General features: G+C 43.5%; 1 protein-coding gene across 8 annotated transcripts in view; it reads left to right on the top strand.

Annotated features, from left to right (window-relative positions):
* The first annotated feature begins 2,497 nt into the window (after positions 1–2,497).
* The window catches only part of LOC112555141 (microtubule-actin cross-linking factor 1-like), a 31,733-nt gene continuing 20,795 nt past the window's right edge, over positions 2,498–13,435 (top strand). For 4 of the 8 annotated variants that reach the window (XM_025223365.1, XM_025223368.1, XM_025223369.1 and 1 more), the window contains exon 1: positions 5,579–5,626. In XM_025223365.1, the coding sequence (XP_025079150.1) occupies positions 5,594–5,626 (33 nt within the window). In that variant the 5' untranslated portion in view covers positions 5,579–5,593. Of the gene's footprint in view, positions 2,829–3,847; positions 3,999–4,574; positions 5,243–5,578; positions 5,627–8,011; positions 8,282–12,375; positions 12,549–13,435 lie in introns of those variants that run through there. The other 4 variants (XM_025223367.1, XM_025223366.1, XM_025223370.1 and 1 more) reach the window with 4 other exon arrangements.

Raw genomic sequence — 13,435 nt, forward strand, 5'->3', positions numbered from 1 at the left:
CTTGCTGTGGCCACAGTTGACAAAGTCAGTGAGAAAATACAGTCATGTGTTCGGTATATAAAGAATGGGTCAGAAACTGAGGCGAAGTATTTCTTTATCTCCGAACAATTGACAAAATGAGTTCAGTACACAAAAGATGAACCACACTACTGTCAAAGAGTCAAAGGTTACAGGAACTATGACAAATGTTACATAACTTCTATTTATTTACTTTACTTATTTTATTTGTTTATAATTGGTGTCAGCTTTCACAATGAAATATTTTCTGATGTATTTTCTTGCGTGGAATGTAAGGTTGGGTGTGTATGTGAGTGTTTCAGTTTCTGTGTTTAGTTGAATGGGACGTGTGTTCACGTGTGTGTGTGTGTAGGTGGGTGCGTGTGCTTCGTTCAACGTATTTGTGAGTGTGTCAAGAAAAGGACAAGAAGCAAGAAGGAAGAAAAGAAAACGAATACTCGGAAATAAAAATAATAAAAAAGTCACTACAAGTCCACAGAGAAAAAAATAAATGATATCACTGGAAGGATGAGAAAAGAGAAAAACTTCAAATCATAAACATGACTACAGCAAGACCAGGAGAGATGTGCATGTACGCAGATTTTCAAAAATAATTGAATGACACTAACATTTTCATGAAGAGATTTGCAGATTCTTCTCGTTGGAATTACTTGAGAATAGCTACCCAAATTTATTCCAAATAACCATACTTTGTGATATGAAAGTTTTTAAAACAAAATGGTTCGCACATACTGGTATAGCACATGCACTTTTTTTTAAACCCCAAAAGACTGGAGAGACAGATAAACACATCGCTATGATACTATGACATGTAGGTCTTTCACCTTACTGTCTCGTTTCTGGGACACTTTTTTCAGTACACGACCCAGTTCTGGTGACTTTCTCCGTTTCGTACCTCGGTCAGGCACGAGGATAAAGCGAACAAAAAAAAAAAAGTCGATTAGAGAACACACACACAGTGTGCGGTCAAAGAGAGACAACCGCTATTTCTAAAGTTGAATTGATTACCTTCTATAGCCTCCCCTAACACAAATAAAACCCCATTTTTTTAGAACTATTTTTTCTCACGCGTGCTTCGAATCATATAAGCTGTGAATGAAGTAAATTTTTTTTTTTAATGTTGGCATTTAGCAATGGTCAAGTGTCTAGTCTTTATACTTAATATACTTTCCGGTTTCTCGTACGCATTTTTTTTTCAAACGGTCCAACATTTTCAAGGCATACAAACAGTATGTATTCGAAGTCAACATTTCCACTCAGATAATAAGCAATTTTTTTTTAACACTGTGTTTCTGCTGCCAGTATATCGCAATTAATTTATGCAAATTGGTTTAGTTTAACATGTTAGTTCTTGGTTTGATGAAAAATAATGGAAAAAATAAAATTAAAATTCCTATGTTCATTTCCCTTTTAAAAAGGCGTATTTGTACAGTTACATCGTTTTAAAAAATTTCTTCAGAATATATAGATTAGGTCAAGAATGATAGAGAGACAGACCAAACAAAATGACAAAAAAATGTTACAAGTTAGACTGTTAGAGGAAACGTATTCCTGTGGCCAACCTTCTATGATTTTTCTTGAAATTTCTGGTCTAGTAGTGAAGTTGTGTTTGTGTCCAGTGTAGTCAGAGACTATGAAAGTCCGAGGATTCGTGTCTCGTCTCGGGTCACGCTACCAGCACCTGACACATGTCCATAGTCCTGACTGTTTGGTACTTCTCCGGGTACTCCAGGTGTTTCCCCTTTCCTTTTTCCTATTAGTGCGAAATCGTTGCTAAGAACCCGCCAACCATTATTTCTTTAGTTCCCCTATGTCTTTCTGAGTCCAGAGTCAGTAAAGCATTTATTACATCCTCCCTCCCCTATTTTCCCCTTGGTTTGTGATACAGCTGGAAAAGAAAACAACTTGCTGCTATACAGTGCCTCCGTCCATCATTTAATCGATGATAAAAATCTGTTTTTCAGCCTCTCTCTTTCGCACTCTACACATTCCTGAATCTCTCCACTAATAATTATCATCTTCCCGCAATCGCGCTTGTGGGCGTCAATAGCCGGCTGATTGAGTCCATAACCGCTCACATCATGGCTCTTGCATTGTGGGATATCAGGTTCCTGATATTCTGATTTTCTCGACGCTTCCGGTGAAAATTAACAGACCGATCAATCAGTTTTCAGCCAATTACACCTCATCACATCCGAAATTGCAGGCTCGTCAGGTTCACTGCCTGAACTGTCGGATAGACTGGCGCCAACACACCAACGCACCAGCCCACGCAAATACCGCTGCCATGGAAACGAGTAGGCGGCAGGAAGCAGGGGGGAGCATTTTCCACTCGGCAGTAAAAGGTTTTCCCGGCGCAGACAATGTTATGAGGAAGTGATCAAACAAATTGATTCAGGTTTCCTTTTGCCGTGGAATGTCAGGAGCTAAATAACAGGCAGACAAGGCCACAGGTCGCTGACATGACAGGGTTATAAACCTGTCACGTGGTTAACACACAAGCGGGTGTAGATGGCGACCAACGATCAGCCAAGCGTGACTATAGCAACTCGGTGTATAGACACTCACGGTTGACCGGCAAGTTTCACAACATTGAATCGAATCGATGGTCTAGCCAGCTAACAAAGGGTTTCGATGATCCCCATCATCATTGTTCTCCAAGCCAGGCAACCCTGACCCCACCCTCGAGTGACGGTTAACTCTCCGCCTCAGTGCTACTCGCTTGTAACAGCTTGCTGATACTGCTTCCGGCCTGCTTTCGACCTGACAAGGTGTGCAGCGCACCTCCGCCCTCACCTGAGACATCCCAGGTAAGTGTAGCTTGACAGGTGTTTTGTGATAATGTGTGTGGTAAGCTGATCGTGGTACAGGAAACCTTGCAAAGCTCTTTACAACACATCGTGGATGAGGTGGGATGACCCTGACACACCCGGTGAATGAGATGACAGCACGGTGCTGCAGGAGTGAAGAACAAGCTTTGGGTGTTGGTCTCTTAATTGTAACGGGATACGACAGGCTTCGATCGCAGGCGATTACAACTTGATTGGCAGACGGTGACGGTCACGCTGCATGCAGCACAATGCACGCTCATGTGTGTGTGTGGGCGTGCGCGCGTGCTCAGTATCACAAACATAACCGCTTCGCCCTCGATCTCGCCAGGTAACCCCAGTGACCCCGCGTTTTTCCGTATGCTCAGCTTTTATGCAGTCGCGCATGCGCAGTGGGTGGGTCATGCGTGCGAGAAACTCGGAGGCGGTGAGTGGCATAAACTCATGTTGACCCCTGCAAAGTGTGATAATATGGAAGATGTGTAGAGGGCGAACTTCAGGGTTTTTTTTTTTTTTCTCGCTCTCTCTCTCTCCTTCGTTTGTTCGTGTTTCACCTTGAAGCTGTGTAGAGTCAGGTGACAAACTATATATGCTGACTCAGGGATACGGTCTGATTGCTGCACAGCCCCACCTAGGTCAGGACAAGTGCAGGTCGGAGGATCAATCCAGCGTGACAACCCTCAGGTTTTCCTCCTGTGGACACGTATAAAGTTACTCTCTCACCCCCAGAGAGACAAACTACATAATAAATCTTCCTGTCAAGATTTTTTTTAATAATGCAGTCGTCATATTACATACATGTTGAAGATGGTACACAAGTACTCACGAACATGCACATTAAATATAGCAAAAGAGAACACACCAGACGAGTGACACATGTGTCATAGGACAGTGTCGGTCATGACACGGCAAGATTTCTGCCTTGCCGGCAGGTGAGAGTTCCTGGGTGTACCGGACACAGGTAACATGAAAACAAACCGCCGCCCACCGCTCACCTTGTGTCGCATATTTCACCTGTACCACGTCCTGTTTGTGTGTCACCTTCGTTGTTGTTCTCTGGCTGCCAGTGTCCTCTAGTTCTTTAACCGACCTCGCTTTGCCAGCGACGACATCCAGGCGATGACAGACGAAACTGATTTCAATTTCTCGTTAGTGAGTAGTATTTTATTTTTCTTGAAAACGACCCGCGATTCTGAAGTGTTCTTACTTCATTACAAAAACTGAAGATACAGGGAGGGATGGAGTGTTTACTGATCCTCGCTAAACACACTGATAAAAACATGGCTGTCCACTTGATCCTCCTCCCCCACTTTGTTTTGTCGATTGTCGTCCTGGTCTGGAGGGAGAGATAATAAATGCACTTGGGCATGCCTTCGTTGGCAAGTGCGATGGCGGAAGACACTTTTGTAAACATATATTTACTTTCAGTGAATGCTATACTAACTTGGCGAAGAACTAGAAAATAGTCGTGTTTATTTTTTATGATATGTGTGTGTGTGTGTGTAAAAGACAGAGTGTGTAAGTGGATGTATGGTGTGTAGTCTCTCTCTCACACACACAGAGTAGTTCATCTCATTCTTCGGTGTTCCAAGACATAATTCATTATAAGAATTTTCATACTCTTGCTCCAACAATATTCATGCGACTGCTTATTCCTTATAATGATTTTTCGTCGAGCCTGTCTTTCAAAAAAAAAAAAAAAAAAAAAAATCGGTTTCCTGTTTACAGGAAGCCGCCAGGCGAGTTTCGACTCAGCAACCACGAGAGCGAGGCCAACGTGCTGTGTCATCATGAAATATTAACAGAAGCTGAGCCAGACTTCGCTTCCAGACTCGATGCTGGAAACAGCCAACCACTCTGATCACAGGCTGCTGCTCCACAACCAAGACTCAATGAATTTTTAAACTTTGTAAACATGGTGGTCTATCTGGAATAGGGTGAATGGACCGGGACAAACCCACCCCCACTGTTTATACATTCATCTTTCTTTCGGCTTTTGTTTACTCCTTCAGAGTTCATCAGTTCATCAAAAGCAATAAAACTATTTTTAACACTCAAACACTGACAATTTTTTCTTCTTCACCAATAACACATGCATTCTTGACGATAAACAAGAGGCTAGACACCTACACACCCACCCACACATTGATGGTGCAGGTAGTGCAACAACTTGTGAAGGAAATACTTGACCCACTTTCGGCCTTGACCTGAGGCTTTCGAGAGTCAAATACCTTCTTCTCTCACTTACTACTGACGACCTGTACTTGAGCTGCCAAGGTGTGAAAAAAAAAATCACAGGAAGAAATTGTAAAATGGTTCTGACATCGGCCCTCTTGTTCTTCTACTTTCGAGACCTGGCGAACTACATGTTGGACTGGGGACAGATCTACTACAAGGTGAGTAGTATTCAGTCACTCAAGTGAAGCTTTGTTTATTACATTTGTAAACACAGGTACAATCATCCAGGAAATATTAGTGTGGCACGTGTGTGTTTGTGTGTGTTTACATGAATGCGAGCGTGTCCATACAACAAACAGCCAAATGTCTTTCGTTGTTCTACCAACCTTCATCTACATATCGCTTGGGTTCTGACTGGCTGAAGGCCACAGAAATGTTCTGGAAGTATCAGACGATGTTTTTTTTCTGCCGCGACAAACACGTTGCCGGGTGGGTCGATAAAACCATCGATAATGTTAACGACGGTAACCTGCCCGTCTGGCTGTGACGCCATTCCTCACACCGCCAACATGAGGGTGGAACTCTTCCTGCAACTGTCTGGGGTACGTACACGTCTGCCTTACTGCACCTGCACCCGACCTTTGGCGCTGTTGACGATTTCTGTTGTACTCGTGTACTGTTGTTATTGCTAGCTTCGTATGTAACAATTCTTTAATGTTTAATACATTATAAAATTATAAAGGTAGGTGGGAGCCAGCGGTCTCCATTCCTCTCCCTCGCGGCTTAATACCTTCATTAATCCTCGATCAGGGGTCACCAAGCGTTTTGACACTGAGAGCCACTTGATACTGAGTAATACGACGAACTATTTGTTTGGTAAAACTTACTGAGTAGCATACACGATGGTAGAGACATGCCAGGTATCAACATGCCCCGCAGGTGACACACAGTCTGTCTAGCCTACCTATCCATGCTCCCTGTAGTCAATTACCCGATCCAGACAGCTGAGTCAACAGGGGAAAGCTTACCACATGGGTATCGAACTCTGTGTGTTTGAGTTGAGCTTTCTTTCTACGTTTAAAGACAATGTAAGACACGAAAATGGCAATGGTAGATTGGTAGCAGTAACATTAGACACGTCAGATGTAATGTTACTACATATGTAACGCTGTCTATGCTTACAACAAAGGAAATGTGAGGAATAATAATAAATAACACATTGTGTGCGCTTTTTGCAGCATCAGTGTCAGAGGTCATGCTAGACAATAGAGAAAAGAAACATTGGCATTCCAAGCAGCTAGATCATATGGAATCTCGTCTTCTGTTATTGAATTATTTTGTGTCAAACTTTATTTAACTCTTTTGTGTCATATTTTTGTTATTATTATCCTTTTACATGTTTTATATCGCTGTTTTCATTTCGCGTCGTTGCTCAGTCTCGCACGCACGCGCAGGAAGCTGCTGTTTACAATCCGTGAACTTCTAGCACCTAGCACTGCGCATGCGTGACACAACCCGCTGTGGACTTGGTCAGCGGATGCACGTGGTCACGTGACCATTGATGCAGTAACGGTAATGCTGTCTTGGAGGGGGAGGCTACTCAAGTGCACATAAGGCCGGCCAGGACACGTAATCGCCCTTTGATCAGCTCACCTGTAGTTACCTGACTTCCATACAGCGTGTGTGTGCGCGTGTGTGTACGTAGTGTGTGTGCGTGTGTGTTTGTTTAATATGCGATTATCTTTTTTGTGCTCGTCTGTCTGTACGTGAACTTATCTGTGAATGTCCTTTTGGTACTCAGTGTGTGTGCGCGCGCTACCAAGAGCTGGCGGGATGCGAGACTGGAGTCATGGTTGCCCAATGGGGTCACCACCTGTGGGCCGAGGGCGTCTGTTGTCTAAATATGGTGTGTGAGCGAGGGAGCAGGAGTGGGAGGCACGTTTAACCACTTCCCAAGTAGGGGCAGGCAACCGCAGCAAGCACACAGCTGGATTCTTGTCACCTGGGTGTGTATAACTGGTCGAGCAACGATTCACCTGGGTGTCCTCATCTGGTCCTGGGTTTATCAACTGTGACAAGCTCCCGCACCCTGCTGTGACTCAGTTCTGCGCAAACTTTGTCCAACTTCCATGTTATTTACACACAGAGAGACTGAGAGTGTCCGTTTGACTGTCGGTTAGATGAAGTAAAATTTGCCGACCATTAACTTGCAGGATGGATGGAGATAGCTTCACAATACCCCCCAGGACCGTTCTTTATGCTTCCATTTTGTCGCCTTGTCTCATTCCTCCATCTTCTCTTTGTTCTCTCGATGGGAACGAAAATAATATCTATGACAAACCACAGCCAGGGCAGTAGTTGGTTTACTGATGATATACTTGCTTTTAAACAGCAGAATAAACTTCAAAGACACCGCAATAGTTAACAAGCTAAGAAGGTTGGAGACAAAAGTGTCGCAGGTAAATATTACCTATGGAACACCTGAACATGTAGGTGAGCACTGTGGCCTCAAACTGTGTACGGCTGTGGTGTGAGATATGTTGGTGTGTCACACCCACCAAAGCTAGTCAAACCAGTCTTGCCGAGCTTGTTTTTAGCAGGAAATTTATTAGCTGCCTTTATTTTATTTTATTTTTTACAGCGTTATCATCGCATACGACTACAGGTAGCGAAATATCCAGTTTTCTCGCACCTGCCTGCCATTGGACATTGCTGTTGAACAGTAATTTTTGCAACTGATGAGAGACATCGATAGATACTCTTCTTTCCGTCCTCTAACGACGACTAAAAATTTCAAAAAAATAAATAAAAACCTGTATCGCATCGATACTTACAGGTGAGTCCCCCAACTTACAGGTGCGTCCGTAAAACTTGTGCTAAAAATAGCACATCAGGCGCTTGGGGGAGGTAGTTGGGGAGGGCGGGTGTTGGTGTGAGGAGATCGACGTGTTAGCCGGGTGTGGGGCGTACCCCTTTCTACGCAGACAGTTATTCAGGGCAAAGTAGGGGCAGGCACATGCCTGGTGTTTGTATTGGTGAACACGGTCACTGGTCGTTGGGCTTGTTTATGATGGCTGCCTAATCGTTGTCGTCGTGAAGTGAGGTGACGAGTGTTGGTCCGGACACCAGACCGCCCAGAAGTCTAAGGAGGGAGTGAAGGGATTAGAGGAGGTTGTCGTCAGTTTGTGAGACGAGTCGAGTGAAAGTGGGACGTGAAGTCGCCAGGGAGGACCTGCTGGAGTTTGTGCATCTGATTGGTGAGTGTGGATGTCTGCGTGTGCGTGCACGTGCGTACGTGTGTGTGTATGTGTCCCTCTACGTCGATACATGCGTTATTAGGTGTGAACAGCTTTAATTATTCTCTAGAGAAATTGTTGTTCATGTGTGTGTAAGTGCATGTATGCCTGTGTGAGTTGGGAAGCACGAGCCTCTCTTTAGAACCTCGCTGTGTCACACTCTCAACCACTCACGCACACACATACACAAACACACAAGCAAACACCATTTCCTGCCATCTGTAGCCACCATCGATCTGCAATCAATACTTGTCACACCTTTCTATTTTTAATAGTTCAGGCTTGCCTGCACATTCATTCAAACCGCTGCTGGCGAAATACGAGGCTCGTAATGAGCTGAGCTCATTAAATCATAACAAACAATATTGCCCGCCTTAGTGTGGTCAATGCTGTTGTATTCTGTACATAAACTTTATATTTATGCAATAATATAAATCATTGTATACAGTCTGTAGATTAGCGAAAACTTAAATCCCTTAATTTATCGGCTGCTGTAGTCACACTGTATATATATATATTGTATAATATTTTATAAATAATCCAATAGCTTATGTTGGTGGGTTAGCAATGCTGCATACCACAAGCTAAAATATGAAAGTATATTGCACAACAGATATGCTTATGTTGTTACTGATATCTTACGCATTGGTAAAGTTACCTGCGCAGGTATCCCAGGTGTACTGTAGCATGACGGAGGGACAGCTTTATGAAGAGCTGATGTAGGTAAAAGTGATATATAAGGGGGAGGTTGACATGAACAGGGTGTATGTAGGTTTTTTCCCTTTTATGTCTGTCACTGACACTTACTAGACGAGCGCACTTGACAGTCCTTGAAGTGAGTGTTTACTTCAGTGTTTGTATATCTACACACCGACGGTTACGTTTATGGTAGCGGTCTCTAACAGAAATACACGCACACACGCTGACACATACACGGATACATACACACTCGCAATCACATACACACAAAGGGTATTGTGTGATCTCTAACAGGAACAACATCACATAAACATGTCAACTTTGAAAGCTGCTCCTGTTTGCTCTGAGAGAAGGTTGAAAAGACTGAATGAATGTCAAAGAAAAACAAATAAAAAAAGAAAAAAAATTATAGCCTTCGCGTATCAGCATGTAGACATAAATTAATAGCCTCACTGGACTTCAATACACGAGACCAGTCGTCATTTGTGTGTTTGTGTGCGTGTTTGTGGCTGTCAACGCGACTGTTCGTGTGCGTTCGCGTGTACAAGTAAGTAGTGCGAAGGTTCGTATGCGTAAGTGCGTTATGTGTGTATCTGGAAATGAACAGCGAGCGAGAGAGAGAGAAGAATGTGTTCACAGGGCGTGGGAAAGACTTCTAGAGAACGTTCTCTATTGACAATCCTGTTTCACAAGTCGCCCAAGACCATTCTTTCACATTCGCTCCATTACCTTCCTGGCCATTATCAAACCTTAACATCAGGGTATACAAGGGGAGAGAGAAAAGGAAGGATTAGAAATCTGTTCGCTTGCGAGAATATTAGGGATTTGGATAATACACGAGGTTTTTAAAATTGACAGAATATAATTGTGGGTTAGGGTAACACATGGGTTCGTGGGTTTTAAAGAAAAAAATAAGGTTTGCGGATTTTCAACAAAGCTTTTGGTTTTTTTTTTTTGTTTTTGTTTTTTGTTTTGTTTTGTTTTGGTTTTTTTTTTTTTTTTTTGGTTGTTGGACAATACTTGTGATACCCATCATGCACCATTCAGCATCCAGATGGAAAGGATAACAAAAAGGAATTCTAACTAGTTATAATTAAACTTCCGTAGTGTTCTATCTAGTCCTTGTCTTCGTGTTCGATTCTTTGATGTTGTAGTATTCGTGGTGTTCATCTTCTCGTAGTCTGCTTTGGCTTTCCTGTCAAGACAGAGACACGATCCAAGACAGGTTCGTTTCTCCGCATGGTCGGCTTTATGAAGACATAAGAATTAACAGCTTTGGTGTTACCCAGAATTCCTTTCCGCCTGCTGCACACCTGTGAAAGGCAGGTGACCCAGGGAGAGCCAGGATGACCTGGCAGGCGAGCGCCCGAGGGGGTAGTTACCTGGAGTTTGTCACAGCCCCGTGTCACCATTATGTGACGTCACACAGGATAATATCACAGGACAATTTGTACTGTGGTCTCTTTTCCCGCCTGCTTTATCTTTTTTTCGCTCTGTCTCTGTGGGCGTGCCTGGTTTTCAAACAAAATGAGTCAATGATGCACAGGAGGACATTAAACACTCGCTAAGCCCGGTAACCCGGCTGTTATCAACTTTTGGAGGCGATGTAATAACTTAGTGATATTAATTAATTTTTGCTCGACTGCATGTCTGAAGCATGCGTGGACCTGTGTCTAGAACATTCTCCATTCTTCTTGCCAACCCGGCGAAACAGAGCGGGTACCTGAGGTTTCACGGGAGTTAAATGTGGCGGAAAGGGAGGGTTGGGTGCTGCCTCCCACATATTGTGTTTTTTACACGGTGAACCACTTTAAGTGCCTCTATGGCTTTTAGGTTAAGGGGGTCTTTATCTTTTACCTGTTGGCTTTTACGTGCTACCTTTACCATGACATCTTACCTCTTACCTTTACCGGCTTCATTTTACATGTCACCTGTGCCCTTGACCTGTTACTTTTCCACTTGATCCTGATCAGGACCTCCTTCTCTTCGTTTTCTTCATCATTTCCCTTTTCTTCCTGTTTCCTTCTTCTAAGTGGTCCGGTGGCACAAAGGTCTGTCACCAAAACAGCGAGGATTGGTAGCCATGGGTTCGGATCTGGTCTCGGAAACGCTGTTTTTTGGTTTTTTTGGTTTTTTTTTTTTTTTTTTGTTTTTTTTTGTTTTGTTGGTTTTTTTCTTTCATGTGGGACCTGTTTATCTTTGCTTTTAGTTGCAGGCTTGGTGTAAAACACCAATTCCATCCCTCCCCTGCAAATCTTCTAAAATGGTCACGTGATGTTTGCCAGACATTTTGACATCCTCCCATGCATGTAACCGCCTATGAAGTAGTGATCATTTTACAAAAGATTCGAACAGCAGTAACAGACATTATTCACATAGTTTCTCCTCGTGGGACCATAGACCTCAATCTTCTGTGGGCCTGTCCCATGCGCGTGACGTCACGAAGTCACGTGTCCATCCATCAGCAGCTTCGTTTGTCAGATCGGCTAACAGGCATGCTACATGATGCTAACAGTGTATTACAGTCTTTACTTTAAGACACCGACCTCATAAAACATAATCTGATTTTAAAAAGGAGGATTAGGCTTAATCTGGTCGAGAACATGAATCGAGACCCCGCCACGTGACATGGAGAAACGATTTGGAGAGGGGAGTGACATCAACTGATGCCATTAGTGCGTGGATGCTAATCGTCCAATAAAAAATGTTTGAAAATATTTGTAAATCTTGTTCCAGTCTGAAGTTGTGAGATGCAGAACTAATGACTAGGACTGTTTGAAATGCTAGACACACACCTGCTGTCCCACACCTTGAGGCTGTGGCTTTGCAAACTCGCAGCCTGCTGATGTTATTCGAACTTTATTGTCACGTGGATCGACAGGGTGACGCACGCTTTTAAGGGGCAATAACTCTGTCGTGTTTTAATACCAAACCTTTACACACAAATCGACTGTATGACAAAGTAAAAGGAATAAAACATAGCATTGAACATTAAACATCCAGAAATTAGAGAACGAGAGAGAAAAGGTGTGTTTGTGTGTGTGCGCGCGGTCCAGCATGTCACATGCATAATGAATATGTCGGTAGAAGATCGGTTACCATCCTTCTGACAATTACGCACGCAGACAGGGTAATGCAGGGTACCCTGAATACAGACCCGCAGATTACGAGGACGAAAATATATCCACTCCCTGAAAAGCAAATGTTTCTGAACCTTACCCTCCAGCCCTCCAGTACCTCCCACCCGCCATCGCTTCCTGTTCGTGCCTCCCACCCACCCGCCTGCCAGCACGGGAGGGAGAGGGACCGACACCCAGTGCTGCCAGCCAAGTGGGTCACACTCGTTTTTCAGGCCCTCAAAAGGTGAGTGAGTGGCAAACGCGCCAAGTCAGGGTCTGGCTGAGGGTCTTCCGTCACTGACCTGCGCGTCTGGCCGGGCGGTGGGACTGGTTCCAGTTCTCGTCAAGCTCGCGCCGTAAGCGGTTGCACGTTACGTCCACGCGCTACGTCGTTCTGCCGTCAAGCAAAGGTCAGACACCTTTATAAGCTGCTTTTGGTTTTTAGAAAGAAAACAGTTTTATTTTTCAACTGAAGCGTTAGCACAACACGTGTTCGTGTCTGTGACTGTGTTTATTATTGTTATAATATGTTTGTGTCATATTGCGTTGATTTATCTGTGACAAACATTCTACATTTTTTTTTGTAATGAAACTACACCTTGGAAAGGGTGAGTGAAAAAAAAGGGTTGGCGGGCTTTTGTTGGGTGTTAACCAATGCGCTAGGTAACGAATGTGAAACGAAGTAAAATAAGGTTGGGCTCAACTTGGGTTTACTTGTTCTTTTTTCTCTCCTTCATAATACTTAAACGCGGTTAGTTAAATACACTTATCGGACACTGGCGATATAACACATAACTGTGGCTGTTACATTACATAAAAATGTCCCTGGCAGTAAAGAAAAGATTTCAGATATGTAATTTGTTCCACCCACGCCATCACACCCATCCTGTGCGACAAAAGCCCTGTTCACCTATGACCCCGTGAACAGAAATAAAAGCTTGAGGGTTAAACGAGTCGAGAACCTTGCAAGCAACAGTCCGTATCAAGCTATTTATATATTCCTCTAATTTTTTGTGACGGAGGTGCGAAGAAAAACCAGTTTTAGGGTTAAAATTTAGAAAATGTTGAAAATAGAGTATTAAAATTTGTCCTTTTGACATTTTTTCGGGGAATAAACGCCAAGCAGTTTTTCCTCCATGGCCTAGTCTAGTGCTCATGCACTACAGCTGTTTGGCTGGGATGAATATTAAGAACCTATCAACCATATACACGTTTAAAGTAGAATGTGAGGCTAATATTTTGTGCAACATCCTGCGGCGATGAAGGGTGGTTTGCATTAGTCATCCAACGGATTGAA

The sequence above is a fragment of the Pomacea canaliculata genome, linkage group LG14 (assembly GCF_003073045.1).
Source record: "Pomacea canaliculata isolate SZHN2017 linkage group LG14, ASM307304v1, whole genome shotgun sequence".
In the NCBI taxonomy this organism is placed as follows: domain Eukaryota; kingdom Metazoa; phylum Mollusca; class Gastropoda; order Architaenioglossa; family Ampullariidae; genus Pomacea; species Pomacea canaliculata.